The sequence below is a fragment of the Vespa mandarinia genome, chromosome 24 (assembly GCF_050613455.1).
Source record: "Vespa mandarinia isolate Hongniang chromosome 24, ASM5061345v1, whole genome shotgun sequence".
NCBI lineage: Eukaryota > Metazoa > Arthropoda > Insecta > Hymenoptera > Vespidae > Vespa > Vespa mandarinia.
Window position 1 is genome coordinate 2,165,001 of NC_140833.1, and position 25,000 is coordinate 2,190,000.

The 25,000-nt window shown below is 31.3% G+C and overlaps 1 protein-coding gene across 2 annotated transcripts in view; it reads right to left on the minus strand.

Annotated features, from left to right (window-relative positions):
* LOC118442515 (uncharacterized) overlaps positions 1 to 25,000 on the minus strand; it is a 112,048-nt gene that overhangs the window by 19,138 nt on the left and 67,910 nt on the right. For both annotated transcript variants that reach the window (XM_085664018.1, XM_085664019.1), the window contains exon 2: positions 9,004 to 9,107. In XM_085664018.1, coding sequence (XP_085520144.1) covers positions 9,004 to 9,107 — 104 coding nt within the window. The remainder of the gene's footprint in view (positions 1 to 9,003; positions 9,108 to 25,000) is intronic.

Consider the following 25,000-nt stretch of genomic DNA (forward strand, 5'->3'; position numbering starts at 1 on the left):
ATTCGTTCGTTCGTTCGTTCGTTCCTTCGTTCCTTCGTTCGTTCGTTCGTTCGTTCGTTCGTTCGTCCGATCAGTGCCGGGGCTAACCTTGTTAAACAACGTTTCCCTATCTCCAAGTTCTTTAATTTATATACGTCTACTTCCTTCTCGCGATAAACTCCAGGGCACTCTGGGGTCTCAAGGAAATCACGGATCATCAAGGGACACCGTAGTAACCAGGTCTATTTATCGATCGAGTGGGTGGATTTAACTGCTCATGTTGTTTGACCATCCTTAGAGTTCCACTTCTTCGACTTTCACTTTCTCTTTCTATCTATGTATACGTATGTATGTTATATATGTTATGTATATGTCTATATATATATATATATATATATTTATATATGTTATCTTTCTTCTTTTTCCTGAGGTAGAAAAAACAAAAAAATGAATGAAAGAAGAAAGACCATTAAAGACACTTGTGTGACATGCGAATTAACACGATCGTTTCAAGGTTATCTAAAGGGATATTACATTTAATGGTATTAAAATTTTTCTATCAGATCTATCGAATTTAACAGATACAACGATTCTCATGTTTTAAGGAGAAAACGCGATCGAATCCTTGATTCAGAATCCTTTAACTTTCTTTTTTTTTTTTTTCTCCTTTCTCTTTTTTTCTTTTTAATTATTTTTATATACATTTTATATTATTTTATATATTATTTTTTATTTGTATGCATATATATATATATATGTATGTATGTATGTACGTACGTATTTATGTAGATATGTATATGTGTATATATATATATATATATTTTTTTTTTTTTTTATTTTTTATTCTGAGGAGATAGGGATAGCATTCGAACAGTCGCAGTGGTTCTCAAGTTTCAAATGCAGTGATTGAAAAATTTTCAAATTTCCTCGACTCATCGTCCAAATCAATTCTCTTTACTTCATACGTTTATTTTTTTTTATTTACACACACACACACACACACACACACACATATATATATATATATACACATAAATTTTTTTTTTTCAGAAGATAACATAGAATTTGACGCATACAGTGATTCTCATCTCACACATATAATAATACATTAATATTTTATTTTCTTGCGTTTATCATTTTCTCGAAGAATATCGAAAGGATAATGTCGTCACAGAGGACATAAGATTTATGTTTTGAAACTTTTGAAAAAAAAAAAAGAAAGAAAAAAGGAACAAAAAAGAAAAACCAGAAAAAAAAAGAAAAGAAAAGAAAATTAAGAAGATAAAAGCGATTAAGCAAGAAAGAAAGAAAGAAAGAAAGAAAGAAAGAAAGGGAGCAAGTAAAAAAGTAAAAAAAGGAAAAAGAAGAAAGGAAAGAAAAGTTAAAGATAGAAAAAGAAAGAAATAAGAAACAGGAAGTCGGAAAAAAAAAAAAATTAGTCGCATGAATAAATCCTCGTACTTGTGTAGGTGTAATTAAAAGGGCGCGCGAGGAACATTTTATCTAATCCGATTGGTCCCGTTTAAGGCTTTATACCGGTTATATCGAAACCGATGCGATTTCAAATTCAACTTAACTAACTATACCGGGCGATCGTTCTTTGATGAAGCCGAGAGAGTAAAAAGAAAGAGAAAAAAAAAAGAAAAGAGAGAGAGAAAGAGAGACAGAACGAACGAACGGACGAACGAACGAAAGAGAAAGAGAAAGAGAGACAGAGAGAGAAAGATTTAAAATCATTTGGTGGGATGAGGTGGGGGCGGGGGAGAGGGGTCAGGGGGATGGGCGAGGCTGAGTAAAAGAAATCTCTTTTTCGAATCCTTTTCCTACCCGAGTACAAATTAAGTATTTAAGATAATTAGCCGGTCCAACGCGCGCGCTCCTTTCCTTTCCATTCCTTTCCTTTGGCGAAAAGTCATTGACGAGGAAAGAAGAGACTTACTGTCTCTTTCTGTCCTCTTTTGAAAGAGAGTATTAGTACGTATGTATATGTGTGTGTGTGTTTGTGTGAGATAGAGAGGGAGAGAGAGAGAGAGAGAGAGAGAGAGAGAGAGAGCGAGAGATAGAAGATATGAGATCTTATCTTTTGGTACGAGACCGACCAGGCACCAACGGATTCCCGTTTCTTTTTCGGGTGAGCTTCCATGGAAACTGATTTACGTGAACGTAACACAGCTAACAAGAGGACGCAAGAGAGCAGACGCGGTTTGTTGGTTGTTTGCTCTCTGTTTATTTTTAAGCTGACCAATGAGATCTTCTTTAGAACGAAAACGTTTTAGCCGAAAGTCCAATTGGATCATGGAATTCGAACACGTTATTATCATCTCTCGTTTCGAATTCATTCCAATTGATTTTTCTTCCTTCCTTACTTTTCTTTTCCTTCCCCCCCTCCCCCGGCCCCCGCCCCCCGCCCCTTTCTCCTTGGAGAGATCTTTTTCTTTTTCTTTTTCTTTTTCTTTTTTTGTTTTCCTTTTATTCTTTTTTTTCTTTTTTTTCTTTTCTTTTTTGAGTCCCACCGATAATGATTATTTATTGGATTATTTATTCTGATTAAAAAGGAAAAAAAAAAAAAAAAAAAAAAACATTCTCACGAATTATCGTAAAATAATATTTTCGAGATTTTTGTCTGCATGAATAGAAAAAAAAAAAAAAGAAAAAAATCCTATGAGAAAAAAAAAAGAGTCCTGTAAGAAAGTCCTGTAAGGGAAAAAGAAAGAAACAACAAAATTGACGTTTCTTATTTCTTCCCTTTTCCTCCTTTCATTTTTACCTTTCCCATTTAATTCGTACAAATCATTGGAAAAAAAAAAGAAAACAATAATAAAGAAATAAACGATCAGTACGAAATCCCTTTCTTTCGATATTAATTTATTAATCAATGTTTTTTTTTTTTTTTCTTTTTTTCTTTTGCTTTTTTTTTCTCCCGCTTTTTACAAATCGAGAATACTCACACATATCAACAAACTCTGCGATAATGTAACAACAGTTATATTTAGTAATAATAATAATAATAATAATAATAATAATAATAATAATAATAACAACAATAATAATAGTAGTAGTATTAGTTAACTTTGTCCTACTAAAAATTAATATAAGCCCGAAAAAAAAAAGAAAAAAAAAAAAAAAGAACTAGCACGAATTTTGAAATCACGTCTAGTTAAATTCCAACGAACACGTCACTCTCCCTCCTCTCCTCCTCCCACCGTCACTCCTCCTATACACACACACACACACACACACACACACACACACACACACACACACACACACACATATATATATATATATATATATATATATATATATTTATACATATATAGGAGAGTACGAGTCTATGAGTTAAAGCAGGTCTGTATTATTATAACACGAGCACAACAAATTTCTATCGTAATAAGATTTCAAGATCGCTTACTACGACTTAATCAACTTTATCTGCTAAGCCCACGCGCATCGATGCTAACTTTCAATTAATTCTCTCTCTACCTCTCTCTTTCTTTCTCTCTCTTTTTCACACTCTTTTTCTCTCTCTCTCTCTCTCTCTCTCTCTCTCTCTCTCTTTCTCTCTCTTTCTCTTTCGGAGAGAAACTCGTATATAAAGGAAACTAGCTTGAGCCATTTGTAACTCGTTTGAAATTTATAATCGTGTTCGGATAAATAATAAAAAAGAAAAAAAAAAGAAAGAAAAAAGAAGAAAAAAGAAAAGATAAACGAAAAGGAAAAAAAAAAGAAAAAGACAGAAGTAGAAACAAATAAAACGTACGGAGTAAGAAATAATCCCGTTTATCGAATATATAAGAATATATATATATATATATATATATATATATATATATATATATATATGTAAAAAGAAGTAAACGATGTGGAAAGTTATAATGCGATTAAACATTTTTTTCCTTAATCCTTTTTCTTCTCTTTCTTTTTATCTTTTTTCTATCCTTTTCGAAACTTATCCATTAATAATAGATTATTTAAAAATCATTGGAGATCGAGATCGCTATGATCCTTAAATATCGATCGGATTGGTTATGAACGATGATCGTTCGTTAGCTCGCTCGTTCGCTCGATCGATCGATCAATCGATAGATCGATCGGGCACGCGTTACGACTAATACCATGAAGTAGGATCATGTCGTCAAGTAAACATATACATACATACATACATACATACACACACACACACACACACACACATATATATATATATATATATTTATTTACATCTTTTAGTTCGAACCTGTTAAGAACGAAGAAAAGAAAGTAAAGTAAGAAAAAGGAGAGAAGAAGTAAGATGGACTATTATGGTCCACTCGGTTTATGGGGATATGAAAAAAGTAAAAAAAGAAAAGAAAAAAAAGAATGGCACACACATATGGACACATACATATTGACAAGAACAAGCAGAGACAGAGAGACAGAGATAGAAATAGAGATAAAGAGTATATAAATATACATACACACACACACACACACACACATATATATATATATGTACGTATATGTCGCCGGAGGGACGACGCTCATGGCATTCGAACGACCTTCGGATCTATTCTCGATATAACGTAATACCTAACCGGAGAACTTCCGTTCGAGTGTAAGTGCTCCATTTGCATCTATCGTAAGGCGGATAATCAGACCGTTCGCTTTCTCGCTACATGTCTCTTTCTCTCTCTCTCTCTCTCTCTATATATATATATATATATATATATATATATATATATATCTTTAAATATGTATATATACATAAATACATATGTATGGTAGTACCTATCGAGTCTTGTAAACCGATCGACTGCCGAGTTCTTCGCATTCCATATTATTTTCCTCCTCTCTCTCTCTCTCTCTCTCTCTCTCTCTCTCTCTGTCTCACTCTCTTTACCTCATCTTCTCTTTCTCCTATCTCCCTCCCATACACATCGTATCTTTCCACCCCATTCCCCCAATTACCAGTTGACCACCTCATCTCTTCCCTATCAACTCATCTAAGTCTCGGGCAACCCCAACTATCATACACTTTTTTAATTTTTATATGCTTCTTTTATTATCGTTTATCTATCTTTTTCTTTTTATCTGTTTATTTTATTCCCTCTCTCTCTCTCTCTATATATATATATATATATATATATATATATATATATATAAATATATATATGTCTCTGTCACTCTGTATCGCCTATTAACACGATGAAGGTTTTCATAACGCAAAGAGAAAAAGAAAAGGAATCTGATGAAATGTTTATTTATAATTTATCGTCAAATAATAATAATGATAATGATAATGATAATAATTCTCTATGGAGTCTCATTATAGAGGTGAATGTTTCGATACATATTATTTATTTATTTATTTATTTTATTTTTGCGTATTATCTTTTCATACCTTCGAATTAATAATAAATTTTATTAGGAACATATCGTTTATGACATATGATATATAATTACTATATTCTGTAATATATAATAAGGCAATTATAATATTATACATAGAGTATATATGGATATACGTAATCCTTATGTACATACGTACCTACATATGTATATATATATATATGTATGTATGTATGTATGTATGTATGTATGTATGTAGACGTATAAGTAAATTATTTATGTATTTAACAAATAACCTTTGATATCATTTTGTCATTTATAATATTAATTAATCATACGTTATTTTATTATATATTTGAAAATTAATAATTATTTTTTTTCCCCCCTTCTTTTTCAATTATTGATTCAATACTTGACAATTTTAATTTTGTTAAGATTAATTATAGATCACGTAAAATACTAATTTAATTATTTATGTGAAATTAATAAAGTTATTTATAATAATATGATATAATTGTTTAGCTTTAATGTAATTAATATATTTATAATATATATAACTATATATATATATATATATATATATATATATATATATATATATAATTTTTTTTTTTAATTATATGTATATTTATGTAAATATGTTTGCGTGTATGTGTGTGCGTGTATGTATATTTTTAAAGAAGATAAATATCAAACGAGACAAGTCATCATTCGACTCTTGACAGATCTCGATGAAAGGGAGATGAATCGATATCTTTTAACACCTTCAAACCGCCTGCCATCTCTCTTTTAAAAGATCATATCATTAGACTTGTTAGGTATCATCTAACTCAATTTCAAATTCTTTATTATCAAATACTTATCAATTGGTGTCAGGGTTAATTACTTCATTATACATACATACACTTTATATATATATATATATATCCATATATTTGTTTATAATGAAAGAATTAATTACTCTTTAACAATAATAATAATAATAATAATAATAATGATGATAATAATAATAATAATAATAATAGTATGTTTGAAAAAATTAATTACACCATGTAAACAATTTATAGTATTATTTATATCATTATAGTTATATGTATATATATATATATATAAATATAATATAAATAATATTACAAATTTTTCCCATAATATAATTTATATATACAAACATACACATATATATACACATATATATGTATATATATATATATAAAGTTGCTTTTTTATTGATCAATTCTATCGATCATCGAATGATTGTCTTCCACATTAGTCGTTCATAAATATCGACACCGGTAGATATTCGGATTTTATTGATGGGGCTCGATCGAATCTTTTTTAAGACGAAAAGAAAGAAAGAGAAAGACAGACATACAGAAAGACATAGAGTGATAGAGAGAGACAGAGATAGAACATACATACATACATACTTATATATATTTATACACACATGCATACACATACTACATATATATATATATATATATATATATATATATATATACATATATATAGGGTTGTACGAAGAGCCGGAATCGCGATATTTGAGGCGAAGGATGCTTAATTGTATGAATAATGGAGCAGTCGTACCGAAAAAAGTAACCAAGTTCCTTCGAATACCATAAAGGAAGCGAAGAAGAGTTGGTTTAGGAAGAAAAAAAGAGAAAGAAGAAGAAGAAGAGGAAGAGGAGGAGGAGGAGGAGGAGGAGGAGGAGGTGGAGGAGAAGAAGGTGGAGGTGGAGGAGAAGTAGAAGGATGTGGAGGAGGAGGAGGAGGAGAAGGACAGAGACCAAAGATACCAGGGAGAGAGTTTCAAATGCGTAGTAGGTTCGATGGGTTTTCGATGGTGGATATAGGGATGCGGGGAGAGGGAGGGTATAACGAGTCCTATTGGATATAAGGGGAGTCAGAGGGAAGAGTTGAGGAATGGAGAAAAGGGGTGAAGGAAGAGTTCGAATGCTGCGACGTAGGGTAGGATAGAATGGACTGAGGTGGGGTGGAGTTGAGGTGGGATGGGGTTGTGGTGGGGTGGGATTGAACGAAGAGAAACTACACATGCTGATCCAATACATTCCGTCTTTTTCTTTTCCATAAAAGAAGAGAATACGATCCTTACACCATTGAACTTGTATACCAACTTTACAACTCTATCCAGTGAGTGAGTGAACGAGTGAGTTAAGAAAAAAGAAGAGAGAGAATGAGAGAGAGAGAGAGAGAAAGAGATAGGGATACTCTTTTATCTTCGAATATGTTCTTTGAAATATATTTTGCGGCTTAACAAATGTAAAATATATTTTTTTCCTTTCGTCGTATCTTTTAAAAAACGAGAAAAATAATACTGCAAGCGTACTGTATGATAAATTTTTGCGAATATTTAAAAGATGAGAAGGCAGGGTGAGTGGGAGAAGGGGAGAGAAAAAGAAAAAGAAAGAAACATGTATTAATGGCTTTGATCAAAACTTCAATCCTTATTTTCATTCATTTCTACGTATTAAAATTATTATTTAGTTATATTATTTAATAAAATTAATTTCTCACGTTGTCACGAATCGATCATATTTTTTTCATTATTATTATCGTTTAAGTATTATTACTCGTACGATCGTACACGATCGGATCATTTATTACATATATACATACATATATATATATATATATATATATATATATATATACAAAAACAGAAAAATATGTATATATATATATATACATTATGATAATTCGTTCTATATTGTAATTGAAATTCCATTCTCGGATTGTAAAGAAGTTTCAAGAAACGAAAGTAAGAAGAAAAAAGAAAGAAAGAAACGAGAAAAGAAAAAGAAAGAAAGAGAGAGAGGGAGAGAGAGAGAGAGAGAGAGAGAGAGAGAGAGAAAGAAAAGGAAGAAATAAAAATACAACTTTAGTCGTCACTCATCATATTCCCATATTGAAAGCAAATCAACAACACTTTCTTGGTTGTCAGCACTTAAGTATATAAGGTGAAAACGTAAGTAGGTGTAGTCATGTTTTTTTTTCTTCTTCTTTTATTTTTTCTTCTTTCTTTTTTTTTTTTTTTTTTTCTTTCTTTGCGAGAGGAGAGAAGGGAGGTACGCGCGTGTGCGCGTGTGTTTATGATTGGTTAACTTAAAAATTTTCCTCTTTTATTTTTTTATTTTTTTTCTCTCTCTTCCTTTCCTTTTCACATTTCAAAACAGCAGTCAATAACAGCAGACAGAAATGAGGTATATAACATTGGAATTACGGTAATAGATCTTAGGGACAACTCCATTCATTCAAAGAGTTTAAGGTTAATCGTGTAATTTTTTCAATACTATGTATGTAAGTTTTTTTTTTTTTTTTTTTTTTTTTTTTTCGAAACGACGACAACAGTGTACACGTATATCTGGATATGGTTGGATAAAAGGGAAAAAGAGAAGACCAAAAAAAGAAAAAGACCATAGGAGGAGGTAAACAGAGAAAGAGGAGGAGATAGAGAGAAAGAGAGAGAGAGAGAGAGAGAGAGAGAGAGAGAGAAAGAGAAATAGTAAGAAAAGTGGATAGACGGAGAAAGAGATACATGTCGCGTGGCAAACGATTTTCCCTCATGTGGAATGTTGATAAATAGTTGACTGTTGGTGGAACAGACCATAATCGGGAAGAATTTTTCTTGTCGCCAAGTTAAAGAGCAACTTTTTCAATGGACTTGACTTCACTTACCGAGCCATAAAGCAGACCGCAGGAATCCATGCAGAGGTAAAGGCAAGTCGCGACACCCTGGATTCTCAGTTGACCTCTCGACACCGAAGTCCTTTGAAAAATCGCTGCAAAAAGAATAAATAAATATATATATATATATATATATACATACTATGTTACGAGAAATGAATAAGGTTAGAGGTAATAATAAAAAAAAAAAAAAAGAGAATGAACGAAACAAAAATAAAGAAAAAAAAAAACAAGAGAGGAATAACAACAAAGGAAAAAGAAGAAGAAAAGAAAAAAAAGATACCCAGGCTTAACATATAGTTATATACCGATCGAAATTATGATGTCCATAATATATTATACATATGTAAGTATATATATATATATATATATATATATATATATATATATATACGTATATAGGTAATAATTTTGATCATCTTAAAAATATCCTTTCTTTCTTTCTTTCTTTCTTTTTCTCCCTTTTTTTTTCTCTCTCTATATAATAAAACTTATGGCAAAAGTTTGGTATAGAGATTATATTCAACGTTTGACATCATTATTTCATCATTTACTTTACATCATTATAACCAAGTGAGTTTACTTTACATCGTTATATGGCTGTTACCTTAAACCGTTCATTCCGCATTTAGCTTACACCATTATTCCGCGCTTACATTGCGTTTATTCCGATGGTTTTACTCTCTCTCTCTCTCTCTCTTTCTCTCTCAACCTACTCTCCCTTAACCTCTCTTTTACCTTACAACCATTATTATTACCCTTTATGGAAGCGCGAATATTATGGTACTAAAGTAACATAAGATACCATCAAATCCCTTACGATTACTATTTAATATTAATCTTACTATATTTAACGATTGGTCATACGTTTACATCGATGCATTATCATTAGTAATTACAAACTATTACAATGAAAATATTTTCTTTGTTAATCCATAATCAAAAACTTCAATCTAATTATACGTCGACGTAAATATTTGCGTTTGATTTTTTCTTTTTTTTTTCCTTCTCTTTTTTTTTTCTTTTTTTTTTCTTTTTTTCGTTTTGTACAGAAAACGTCGAACGACGCGATCGGATCGATGTAGGGATAAAAGAAAAAAAAAAAAACAGAAGAAATCACAGCATTATACGTCCTTAACACTATGTTGCTGCATCTACGAACGACTAAAAAAAAAAAAATCAAAAAAAAGAAAAAAAAAAAAAGAAAAAAGAAAAAAGAATTAAAAAAAAATGAAAAGATTATTACTTCGACATTATATAGCCCCGACGACTAATAGACTTTCGTTTATAAAGTTGTTATCTTCGTAGTTTTCAAAATAAAAAGAAAATAAAAGTAAAGAAAAGAAAAGAAAAGAAAAAAAAAAGAAACGAAAAAAAAAGAAACGCAGACATTTTGGTAGATGATCAATGTTATTGGTCCCACCCTATTATAGTCTCTCTCTCTCTTTCTTTCTCTCGTCGGTAAATAAATTTCTTTAGCGACAATAGAGAGAAAGAAATAGAATCAAAAAACAAAAAAAAAAAAAGAAAAGAAAAAAGAGCAAAAAAATTATACGAAGCCAGAGAGAAACCAATCCTTGTGCAAAGGATCGTCTTGTGTCCATCTTCTTTTTTCTTTTTTTCTGGTCTTCTTTTTACTTTTTTCTTTTTTTTTCTTTTTTGTTTCTTTTTTGTTTCTTTTTTACACGCACGCAAAAATCTCGACTCCTTTTATCTCCGTTAAGAGAAAAAGATCCATAGATCTTCGTGCAAGACGAACGACATCTGAATTTGAAGATATTAATTCAATCTCTCTTTCTCTCAATATTATTTTCAATAGAATTTGATATTGATTTTTTGAATTAATGAAAGAAACGAGAAAAATAATATCTCAATAGTGGTAACGATCTCTTGAAAGATCTTTTTATTCGATAAAGGAGATCTTATCAGAACATATTGACAATTCGATCGATTTATCTTCGTTGCACAGAGTTGTATGACATTTTGAATGATGTTCCTAGATATTCTTCTTCTTTTTATTATTATTATTATTATTATTATTATTATTATTATTATTATTTTCTTTCTTTCTTTCTTCGTCTTCGAATCGAGATCAATTCAATCCTTTTCTTTTTAGAGAATTTTTGATCCATTTAACTTAAACAACATCATCTTTCCTATTTAATAAAATTCTCAATTTAACATCGAGCAAAAATTTTGATCGATTTATTAATTATTTGGTTGGAAACTATGAAACGGGCGTTTTTGTTTACTTTTGTTTTTATTTTCATTCAATGCCCGTTTCATGGTTTCCAACCTAATATATAAGTATTAGGTTGGAAACTATGAAACGGGCGTTTTTGTTTAGTTTTTCTTTTATTTTCATTCAACGTCCATTTCATGGTTTCCAACCTAATATATAAGTATTAGGTTGGAAACTATGAAACGGACGTTTTTGTTTAGTTTTTCTTTTATTTTCATTCAATGGCCATTTCATGGTTTCCAACCTAATATATAAGTATTAGGTTGGAAACTATGAAACGGACGTTTTTGTTTAGTTTTTCTTTTATTTTCATTCAACGTCCATTTCATGGTTTCCAACTTAATATATAAGTATTAGGTTGGAAACTATGAAACGGGCGTTTTTGTTTAGTTTTTCTTTTATTTTCATTCAACGTTCATTTCATGGTTTCCAACTTAATATATAAGTATTATGTTGGAAACTATGAAACGGACGTTTTTGTTTAGTTTTTCTTTTATTTTCATTCAACGTCGATTTCGTGGTTTCCAACCTAATATATAAGTATTAGGTTGGAAACTATGAAATGGGCGTTTTTGTTTAGTTTTATTTTTATTTTCATTCAACGCCCGTTTCATGGTTTCCAACCTAATATCTTTTTTCTCCCCCTTTTCCCTTACCATTTAGATCTAGGAACTTTTTTGCCATTCAATCTAGTAACTTTTAATCTTCTACAACGTTAGACCCAATAGATTAGAGACGAAAGAATTTAATATATTTATTAGTTATAATATTTTATCGAGATATATATATATATATATATATATATATATATATATTTTGTTCGGGGAAGGAAGGTGAGGAAAAACAAAAGAAACAAAAAAAAAAAAGGAAGGAAGAGGATTTAACAGTCGTTAGTTTTATTACGTTCAAGGATATCCTTGAACGAGATAAATCCGATTCGTGAAAGTAAAGCGATCGGTATAGTTGAAGAGAAATAAGAATAAGAGATATAAGAAGAAGGATAAGAATAAGAAGAAGAAGAAGAGGAAGAAGAAGAAGAAGAAGAGGAAGAAGAAGAAGAAGGAGGAGAAGGGGAAGGAAAGAAGAAAGAAGAATCGTTAACTCTGGTGTCGTAATACGATGTTACATTCTCAAGGAACTCTCTCTCTCTCTCTCTTTTTCTCTCTTTCTCTTTCTCTTGGATCGAGCTTAAGTGGAGACCATTAAAAGAAGAAGCTCCGTAAAAATGGCGGATGGCAAGATAACGCGCGTGCTTACAATGAGAAATCGCCCTTGTTATAGACGAAGAGAGAGTGTGTGTAAGAGAGAGAGAGAGAGAGAGAAAGAGAGAGAAAATGAAAGTTAGCGCGTTCAGTATAGTGCGTACGTACGTTTGTATGCGTGTATGTGTCAGTGAAAGAGAAAGAGAAAGAGAGAGAGAGAGAGAGAGGTAGTAAAACTCAGCGGTACGTTTAAAGCCAAGTACTTATCTTTCTCCTTTTTTTTTCTTTTTTTCTATGATGATAAAGAAAGACAGAGAGAGAGAGAGAGAGAATGAGAAAGAGAAAGAGAGAGAGAGAGAGAGAGAGAGATAACAAGCTGTTCTAAGCACAATTAGGTAGAAATAATCGTGCTTTGCCAAGGTAGAATCCAGGCTGCTGTTGTTAGTTATCCCTACCATCTGGTTGGAAAATCGATGATGATAGGATCTCCACCGAAGGTATTATTACGATCAAAAGAGAGTAAGAGAGAGAGAGAGAGAGAGAGTGAAAAAGAGAGAGAGAGAGAGAGATATCCATATTACTCTGAAGAGAGTACCAAGAGTACCAACCGATCTTAAAAGAAGAAAGGGATGCTCGCTAATCGGTGCGGCACGATTTCTAAAGGGAGGTGGGCAACATGATTGCATGTCTTATTGAAATCAAGTTACACGATTCCTGTTCACGGCTTTATAGAGATTTTACGATAACCTTTATGTATAGTCGAAAGAAGTATATATATGTATATGTATATGTATATGTATATGTGTATGTGTATGTATATGTATATGTATATGTATATGTAATGAAAAAATATATTTTTTTTTTACCAGTACACTTATAAATATGTAATATGTAATATATATATATATATATATATATATATATATGATATATATATGATATAATAAATGGTTTGATACTTTAGCCTGAAACACCTTGATATTTTCAAGGGTAATTTTAAAAAATCAATTAATAGACTATTCCTTCGGGAGATTCATTTTGGAGATTGATCTTTATTTTCTTTTTTTCCATTCTCTTTTTCGTTTTTCTTTTATCTTTTTTATCCTATCAGATCTTGCAAAATTGCAAGTTCTCGGAAGGGACATTAACGCTCGACCATAATGCATCATAAATATCATTATTATTATTATTATTATTATTATTATTATTATTATTATTATTATTATTATTTTTATTTTCATCGATATTAATATCTATACGTACTTATATACATATACATATATATATATATATCGAAAAGTATATCGTAATATATAAATCATATTTATGATAATATATTTTTCAATGATAACCTTTATTTATTATACAATTTTATGTAATACGAATTATCATTATAATTATATTTACAATACATATACATACATATATATATATATATATATATATATATATATATAACTAATACATTATATACCGTCACGTGATTTGTTTAGAAAAAAAGAAAACAAAAAAAAAAGAAGAAAAGAAAAAATAAAGAAAGCAATGAATACAATTTTCCTTAACTACTTCCTACATTTTTGATCCTACATCAAGAGCATATAAAATAGAACGCATAAGTTATCCATTAGCAGCCATGTAATGCATGCTCTCTCTCTCTCTCTCTCTCTCTTTCTCTCTCTCTCTCTCTCTCTCTTCGTCCTTCTTTCTCTTTAAAACGATACAGCTTTCACGTTATATTATCCACATAGAAAATATATTGAACTCTGATTTTCTCTTTGATCGATCGCTCGATCGAACTGTTAATTAATTCTCAGAGTAATTTCCCTATCGGTCGGAGCTCAAAAAAAGGGAGGTGGAGTGAAGAAGGAGGGTGGTGGCGAGATATGCGTGGGGAGGGAGGAAGGTGTGGTGGGGTGGAGGGGTGGAGTGAGGAAGGGAGAGAGATGGGGAGACGGATTAAGGGGAGAATTATGTAGAGAGAAAGAAAGAAGTAAGGAGAGGAGGAATGAGAGAGGAATAACTTTTTGAAAAAAAAAGAAAGAAGAAAAAAAAAAAAAAAAAGAAAAAGTAGAAGGAAAAAAGAAAATGGAAAAAAAGGAAAATGAGGAAAAGATAAAGAAAATTAAGATGGCCGAGATCAAGTACCAGCACAGTTACTTTTCTACGAAGTTGGCAAACGTTGACATCGTTTCTGGAAGCTACATAAACTTTGAGATACTATCTTATATATATATATATATATATATATATATATATATATATATATATATACATATATATTTATATATATGTATGTACATATATAGGTATATAGATCATCATCGATCTATATTCATCCACTCTTCGATCATTATAATCGAGGTAAATGAGTTCCTCTTCTTAGGACGATACGAAAGGAACAAGAGAAACGAAGAAATCCAGTTCGATGTCTTCTCATCCCCTCTCCCTCTCAACCCCCTCAGCCCTCGCTCTTCCCTCTTTCGGCATACCGCGTATTAACGAGCATGATATATATATATATATATATATATATATATATATATATATATAAATGTGTATATATATATATAAGATTAATGTGTCGAGCGTGCGATAAATTACAATAGCCTACTTCGTTTTATGGTTGTGTATGTTAATATTATTATACAGGGTGACTCATTTTAAACGATATCATCAAATATATATATATATATATATATATATACATTCGATCTCATTGATTTTATTGAAAAATATTTGAAAGAAAAGTTGTAGATAAAGTCGATACGAATCAAACGAGTACATACGATGTAATCATTTAATTGACATCACGTCGAGTTATTGGATCTTTAAAATGACATTAACTTTATTCAATAATCGAGATAATGTTTCATACTACGTGATTGAAAGTTAACATCGTTCTCTTCTATATGATTCTACCAATTTTCTACGTACGAATGAAGATAAATTAAGAAGGAAAAATAAAAAAGAAGAAATATATAAAGATCACATTGAAACGTATTCGAAGATATTTATTAACTTATAATCAATGAATTGTATTCGATATTTATTATTGAAAATATTATTGATCATCGTATTCATTTGCGATTCTAATGTTTGTTAAACTTCGTTAAACGTCATAAATCGATCTAACGTCGATTGAACGATATTAGTTTAAGTAATTCGTTCGATTCGTATTTTTATTATCGACAACTTTCTTACCGATATTGATTGTTCGCAATGACAATGGATATATTGAGAGATATCCGATCAGTTAGTTTGAAATGAGACACCCTGTATAGGTAAAAGATTCAACGTGATTTAGTTTGAAAATATGTATATGTAAATCGATCTTAGCTGTATCGTTGAAGATCAATGATACCATTTTATAGGTGTGGAGAGATCCTTCTCGTTCAATAAAAAAAAAAGAAAAAAAGAAAGAAAAAAAATGGGGTGAAAAAAAGAGAAATAAAAGAAAAAAAAACGTGCGGCGGTGGAGGCGGGGGGGGGGAGAGCGGGGGGGTTTGGGGAGGGAGGTTGAAAAGATAATGTATAGAAATATATAAGTAATAACAATGATTATTTACGAGGCTTGATGAAAAACATACATCTCGCGGAAATTGTTAAAATCGATGATAAAGCAAATGTATGAAGGATTATGATATTTTCTTTTGCTTTTCTTTTCTTCCTTTTTCTTTTTCTTTTTTTTTTTTTTTTTTTTTTTTTCCCGCTATATCATATGACACGGAGAAGATCGATCAATCGATCCGCCACTTTCGTTTCTTTTCTTCTGTTTTGCTTTGTTTTTTTTTTTTTTTTATTCTTCTTTTGTTTTCCCTTTTTTCTTTTTTTCTTTTTTTTCTTCTTCTTCTTCTTTTTTTTTTCCTTTCTTTTCTTTTAATCTGTAACGAAAGAAGTTTACCTCGAAGAAAGATTCTCACTCTTGAAGATGTATCGTTCGTATTTAAGTATATACAAGTCGAGACATTTTTCTCGACGTATATGTATGTACATATATATATATATATATATATATATATATATATATTGAACACGCAGGTATATACATAGATGTATGTACAACGTACATACCTGCTGCAAGTCGGATGCGAGTGCATCACGGCAAAGTGCAATTAACGACCTCCTCCTGTTAACGAACGTCAGCGGCTCTAATTGAGTCCCTGCATCGTTTCACGCACAGTTCGCTTCGACTTTTATTATATCCGTTCTCTTTCTATTACTTTTCTAATCCTTTTTCTTTTCTTCCTTTTCTCTCGTCCTTTCTTTCTTTCTTTCTTTCTTCTTTTTTTTTCTCTTTTTCTTTTTTCCTTTTTTTTTTTTTTTTTTTGTTCTGATTTTTCTCTTCCTTTCGTTCCTACCTTCCTCTCTTTTTTCCTTTTTAATAATTAACGCAAAACATTACGGTCCACGTAATGGAATCGTCCATTTTATATAAATCCGATAACAACATTTAATATCCACATATCGAAGGGATACTTTAGAAAATTTTTCTTTTTTTTCTTTTTTTTTTTTTTTTTTTACGTTCGTCAATAATCCTCGTATTATGTTTAACAAAAGATTAATCAACTAATTCATAATATCACGAGGATATTTCTCTTTTTTTTTTTTTCTTTTCTTTTTTTTTCTTTTCTTTTTTTTTCTTTTATAAATCATACTTATTGTCATTAATAACACGTAGTAATAATAATTATTTTCAATCGATCCAATTATAATTCGATAGCGATGGATCTTCAACTTTTCTTTTTCTTCAATTTTCTCACTTCTTTTCTCATTTTTCTTTCTTTTTCTTTTTTCCTTTTTTTTTTTTTTTCTTTTTTCTTTTTTCTTCTTCTTCTTCTTCTTCTTCTTATTATTGAATCTCCAAAGTGGTAAAACTACTTTTGCTCGGACGTAATCGCGTATAAATTATTGGGCGATTGGTGAAAAGTGTCTTGGATATTTCAACAAAGAAAGAAAGAAAGAAAGAAAGAAAGAAAGAAAGAAAGAGAGAGAGAGAGAGAGAGAGAGAAAAATTCGTGGGCTAAAAAATTCATTGGAAATTAATTATTTATCGAGATAATTTATTTAAACCATTCAAATTTATTAATATCAAAGAAAATTCGTGTAGGAAAGAAAAAAAAAAAAAGGAAAAAAAAAAAAAAGAAAAAACCAAAGAAAGAATAAAAAAAGGGATGATCGGAAAAAAATGAAGAAGAAAAAGAAAAAAAAATATATATATATATATATATATATATATATAAACAGAGGTGTGGAATAAAAAATGTTCTCTTTGATGAGACTAATTCAAAAATGTTTTCCAAAGAAAAACAGATAGGAACATTTTTAAATCGTAATCGGGAGAATTAATTCGATATCAAATTCGATCTCTCGTCTTTCTACCTTTTTTTCTTTTATTATTTCTTTACTACCTCCCACTATTATTACTCCCTCCACTACGACTTCTCCCTCCCTTCTTTTTTTCCCTCATTCGAATCGTATTCTTACGAGAAAATTGATTTTTAAAAAGTAACATAAAGAACAAATCTTTCGTTCTTCTAGGAAATTTTTGACAGCCTCCTCCCACCCCTTATCCTGTCACCTAAACTCCCACCACCACCACCACCACCACCACCAAACCCCCTCTCCTCCCTCTTTGCCACCTCCCCCCTTACCCCTCTTCGCACTTTCCCAAACCTGTATTATAAATCACGCACGAAAATAATGTTACTTTTATCATATTATATATCGAGAGATTATTAAACAGTTCTGGTTAAATGGATACTTCGTAACGTAGAGGTAACGAAACGGCGATCATGAAAACACGTTTAAAACGCGCATATAAACCAGGCAACTTTTAAACTGCTTGCGCGCCGTTGCAACACGCTCCTTTTTTTTTTTTTGAAAGATCTGATACAAAGCTGGCAAGATAAGTTAAAGTGTAAGAAGTTAACGAAGAATTTTGAGAATCTATAACAAGAAGATCGACGTGGAATGCCGTTCTTCTCGGATCGATCGACATTCACTCAATACTCGTACATATATATATATGTGTGTGTGTGTGTGTGTGTGTAAGTATGTATGTACATAAATAAGAGAAGATGTCGATGAAGAGAGAAATAGAGATATCAAACGGTAGAAATTGAAATCTTGTAAAAAAAAAAAAGAAAAAAAAAAGAAAAAGAGAAATCCTTAATCTGTCCTAAAAAAAAAAAAATTTCTCTTTCTCTCTTTCTCTCTCTCTCTCTCTCTCTTTCTCTATATATATATATATATATATGTCTTTATCTCCCTTTATCTCTTTCTTTATCTCATACTATCTCTATCTCTATCTCTCTATCTCTCTCTCTCTCTCTCTCTCTCTCTCTCTCTCTCTCTCTCTCTCTCTCTCTCTCTCTCTCTGTTGAAATTTCGATACTCGTCGATCTGGTATGAGGACGTGTCTTTAAAAGGACATCTTTTAAAAGACTCCGAATCTCATGGAATATTCATTACCATCATTATATTCTGTGTTGATGATGATGATAGTGGTGGTGGTGTTATGGTGGTATCGTTTGGGGTGAGGTAGGGTGGGGGGTGAGGTGAGATGTTGGAGGAGGAGGAAGGAGGAAGGTGGAGGAGAAGTGAGGTGAGGTATTGTGGGGTGGGTTAAAGCGGCGACGGGGGAAGTGCCGCCAGTAATTACTAATGAACCAAACGACATTCATCTCTCGTTCGATCGGCCTCTATCACTGAATTACAAATACAAACGTATGTATGTAACACCCGTGAAACGGGTATTTCTGTCTTGGTATGTATGTATGTATGTATATACATATATATATATATATATATATATATATATATATATATATATGTACACACACAAACATATATACACACATACATATAGATGTATAAAATGTACCATGTAGTTACATGAGATCGTTCGTAACGGTATCAAGGTATGTAGAGAGAAATCGATATATTGAGGGGAGCCCCAATACGATACCATCGACCTCTTTCTATTTTTATTCCTTATTTGTTTTTTTTTGTTCTTTTTACGCCGTCGCCACCGCCCACCCCCCCCGCCCCTCTTCCTTCCTTCCTTTTTTCTCTCTCTCTCTCTCTCTCTCTCTCTCTCTCTCTCCTTTCTTTTTCTTTCCTTTTTTCTTTTCTCTTTCCTTTTTCTCCTCCACGTCCTTTACACCGCGCACCCTCGTCCCACCACCACCACCATCACCATCATCATCACCACCACCACCCTCTTCCTACTCCTCCTCCTCCTTCTCCTTCTCCTTCTACTCCCCCATACGAAATTCTCGACGTCGCGTGAACACGCTCGGTCGAGCGACATACACTTTTTTCTTTCTTTTCTCTTTTTCTTTCTCTCTCTCTCTCTCTCTCTCTCTCTCTCTCTCTCTCTCTCTCCGAAGTCCTTAGATTTATATATCGTTGGATCTTAAGATACGAAAATCTCGATAATTAGTAACTTATTTTAAAGAAACTATACTGTCGCATACGAAAACAGTATAATGTGAAGAGCGATTGGGATTGGGATTGGGATTGGGGAGAGGGGGGTGGAAAGAGGATCCATCAAGTGGAATGAGCGCGAGGGTGAGCGAGCGTTCGTAGGATGGGAAAAGGTAGGGTGGTTAGAGTCGAAAAATTATGGGAGTGACATACCTTGAGAAGTCTTTAATTGATGAACCATAATCGATAAAGAAATACGAGATTGACGATAAATTAAATGTTTATCTTTCGTTCCTCTCGAATCGGAACGATAACAAAAGTTTGAGAACTTTTTTTTCTTTTCACCCCGCCCCCCCCTCCCACCATCAATCCCCCTACCCTCTTCCATTACCCTTATCCTCACATTCTTTGGCTCCTCTAACCTATCGGTATCATGAATTTCAACATTTTGCGCGCGCGCGCGCGCGAGAGAAAGAGAGAGAGAGAGAGAGAGAGAAGAAGATACGCGAAATCAAATCCGGTTGAGTACGACCACCGCCAATTATGGGAGGAAAGGGGGGGAGAGGGGCGAGGGGGACACCTTGAGAACCTTGATAAATATAATCGATAAAAAAGAAAGAAAGAAAAACAAAAAGAAGAAAAAGAAGAAAAAGAAAATAAGAAAAAGAACAAATTCGGAGAACAGCAAATTAAACGTTCTCCTCGGTCCTACTCGAGCGATAACAAAAGTTTCGAATTTCCTCCCCCTGTTCCCCCTCCCAACCCCCTTAAACTCCTCTCCTGTTCCTCTCCTGTTCCTCCCTACACCCACCTATTCCTCCTTCTTGTCTGGACGAATTTCAATATTTCGCGAAGAGAAGATACGAAAAATCGAATCCGGTTAAGTTGGACGACACAACCGTCCACGATATGGGAACACTTTGAAAGATTCTACTAAATACGAATGATAAAAAGAAAAAAGAAAAGGAAAAAAGAAGAGAAAATAAAGGGGGTGAGGACGGGAAAAAAAAAAGAGAAAAGCAATAATAACGAGGACAATAAATGAAATTCTCCTTTCGATTCGTCATCACGAAAGTTCGCCAATAAAAATTCGTCGAAATTTTTCCTTCCCCTTTCAGCCTCACTCACCAAACCTTTCCATCACTCTCCTCTCAGCCACTTGAACATTGCAATCGATCCCGCCCAATGAATTTTTAAATATTTCGCGAGAGAAGATACGTATATCGAATCCGGTTAATTTGGACCACCCTGTATAATTAGAGTACGGGCAACTGAATTGGTACGTACGTACGTACGTACGTACGTATGTATGTATGTATGTATATATATTTATGTATATATGTATTTATGTGTGTATGTGTGTATGTATCTCTCAAGTTCCTTTGAATCTCTGAGGTTCTATGGTGTGTTCCACCATTGGTCCATTGGATTCGTTGCATATTGTATTACTCTGGATAATGTTTAACGAGTCCAGCTGTAAGAGAGCAAGGAGAAAGAGAGAGAGAGAGATAGATAGATAGACAGAGAGAGAGAGAGAGAGAGAGAGAGAGTCTACGCTTGGTTTAACTTCGTCCAATTAGAGTCCCTGTGTAAACTGATACGTCCGTAATTAAAGACTTTTTATCATCGGGTATGGCAAGGCACTGCTTGCATGAGATAGTCCCAAGTAATTTCTGATTACATCGGTAACGAATAGTGGCAAATCGCAAAGCTTTTGATAGCTATCTAATTTCAATGGGAATTTTGCAGTATCAACAGAGTCGTATAAACGCGATTACATATGTATATATATGTACATTATTAAATATGTATGTATATACGTATGCATTTATACGAATGAACGAATGTAATTACGTACGAATGTATGTATGTATTTATGTATTTATGTATGCATTTATGTACGTATTTCTGTACACATTTATGTACTTATTAATGTGTATACATGGTAACTATATCTATCTGTGTGTTTATGTATGTATGTATGTATGTATGTATGTATGTATGAATGTATGTATGAATGTATGTATGCATGTATGTATGCATGTATTTATTTATTTATTTATTTATTTATTTATTTATTTATGTGTTAGTAGGTATTTATGTGTTACGATTCTCGCATAGGGGCTCGTTAAGTACGAAGTAATACGACTATGATAAATGTCGAAATATTTCATGGTAAGGGATCCTGCGTGAAAGTTAAAATCAACGGTACTGGACTGGGCTTTGCGCCGATCATAACTTTAATGGTTGTATGGGAATAAGATTAAAAAAAAAAAAAAAAAAAAAAATATATATATATATATATATATATATATATAAGAAAAAGAGAAAAAAGAGAAAGGAAAATATAAGAAGGAAGGAAAAGAGAAAAATAAAATGGAGAAGAAAAAAGAAAATATGAAAAGGAGAATGAAAATGTATTTATCTCTGAACTATCCTCGTTTGGAATTGATGAAGAATTGAAGAGATTGAAACAAAAAAAAAAAGAAAAAAAAAAGGAAAAAAAAAGAAAAGAGAAAAAGATATAAAAATGTTCGTAGAGTTTTTTTTTCTTTTCTCTTTTTTTTTTTTTTTTTCTTTTTTTCCTTCAAACGAAAACGTCACAATATGTCCATGCTATTTATTCCCTTTATATCTTGGTGCTGTTAATTACTCTTTTTTTTTTTTTTCTTTTTAATGAAATTATTTATCCTTGTTATTCTTCGTTTAGATTCAACAATATATTGAATTATATATAATTGAAATCAATTTAATTATATGTATTCAATAAATAATCATAATCAATACAATGCAATATAAGTGATCATTAATTTTGGATATATAAAAAATATTGAGTTCTATATATATATAATGAAAATTATTTTAAACACATATATATATATATATATATATATGTATCATATTGAAAATAATTTAATTAAAAAATACAAATCCATATGTTTGAAAATAAATAAATCATGATTGATTTATCGAATAATTCGTCCAATAAAATAAAATTTTCAATTTTGTGATCGTTATTTTTTTGCTTCTTTATATGTAGAAACACACACGTACACACGTACACACACGTATGACAAATATATTCGATTGCTAAAGAAGATTAGAAATTATTTTAAAAATGTCAACAAAATTATTTCTGACCGAAGGCAATAAAAAGAAAAAGAAAAAGAAAAAGAAAAAAAAAGAAAAAAAAAAGAAAGAAAGAAAAAAAGAAAAAAAGAAGCAAGAAATAAATAAAAGAAATAGAAGAAATAAAAGAAACAAACGAAGAAAAAAGAAAAAAAAAGATAAAAAAAGAAATGAGAAAAAAAAAAAAGAAGGAAAAGAATACGTGCCAGATCGCACGAGGTTTCTTACACGCAAACGTGCGCACAGTTACACATACACACACACACACACATACAAAGGATACAGAGGCACATATGAATACGGAAAACAGAGACAGGACAGACAGAGATCACGCGTGTTTCTCTATCTAAACGATTACGTAGGAGCCTGGAGAATACGCGAAACCCTCTCGTCGATCGACCTTCGTTCATTCTCAGAAGAGATTTCAACCGGCACGTACTTAATATCCGGCCACGCGCAGCATTTAATCGAGCCACGCGTATCCTCGATCACGATATCGATCGAGATATTAAATAAGAGAAAAAGAAAAAAAAGAAAAAAAAAAACGAAAGAGAAAAAAAAAAAATTAAGAAGAAGAAAAGAGAATATTAAAGAGAAAACAAAAAAAAAAAAAGGAAGAAAGAAAAATGTTTTTCTCGATACATAACCTCGAAAAACAATCGACGAACAAATTTTCACGAGATATATCATTACTGATGACATAAATAATATCATATTTTTAAATATTTCCAATTATTATTATCGTCAATGTTTCTATAATTGTTATTTATTAAATAAAGAGGACAAAAAGAAAGAATGAGAGACAGAGAAACAGAGAGAGAGAGAGAGAGAGAGAGAGAGAGAGAGAGAGAGAGAGAGAGAGAGAGAGAGAGAGAGAGAGAGAGAGAGAGATGATTGATAAAGAAATATATTACTCGATAAATTATAATAAAACTATGTATATATAACGAGAAAATACGACTATTAACTCTCTCTCTCTCTCTCTCTCTTTATCTCTTTCTATTTCTTTGACTTTCTTCTTTAACGTATAACAAGTTATAACTTTCTCATAATCCGCCATATTTATATCGGTTATACATATTAATGGCGGCCATTTATATGAAAGAATTTACAACGGTACCATTTAGAACGGTCATTAGAACGTAGAAATCAAATTTTCTAACGAATTCTTACGACACTTATTTTTAATCGTCATTATAACTTCAATATATAATACGTATATCAATTTATTTTATTTATCAATGGGCGAGATTCATTTATTTATTTATTTATTTGTTTGTTTGTTTGTTTGTTTGTTTATTTATTTATTAATTCTTTCGTTCTTTTTTTTTTTATATAACCTTATTTTTAATTCTCTTTCTTCCTTTTTATTCTAACAAATATCATAATATTTAGTACTTAATGAGATAATATTTAATATAATTAAGTGTTATGCTTATATAACACCTAACAAACATATCAAACACATACACACACACACACACACACACACACACACATATATATATATAAATTGATAGAATCGCTAACGTTGATCGATTATGCGACTATTAATGCAAATTATTCATTGTTTCATTTTTAATGATATTTCCGAAATTCGAATAATGCAAGTAAAAGAACGAAGAAAAAGAAAAGGAAAGAAAATTAGACGACGTTGATAATAATAATAATAATAATAATAATAATAATAATGATAACGATGACAATGATAATGACGATGATACGATGACGTTCTTCTTGTAGCGCCAGTATCATTTACGTAATCGATCTGTTAATACTATTCTAACGAGACTAATTACCAATTAGCTAATAGGATTACGGTAGTGCTTGATGTATAAGTTATGGTAATGAAAAGAAATAACCAGAGAGAGAGAAATAGAGAGAGAGAGAGAGAGAGAGAGAGAAATAAGAGAAGATACATTTGATATATACAATTACGTCAGAATCTTTTCTTAGTACCATAACGTTTAATAGAAAAGGATAGATA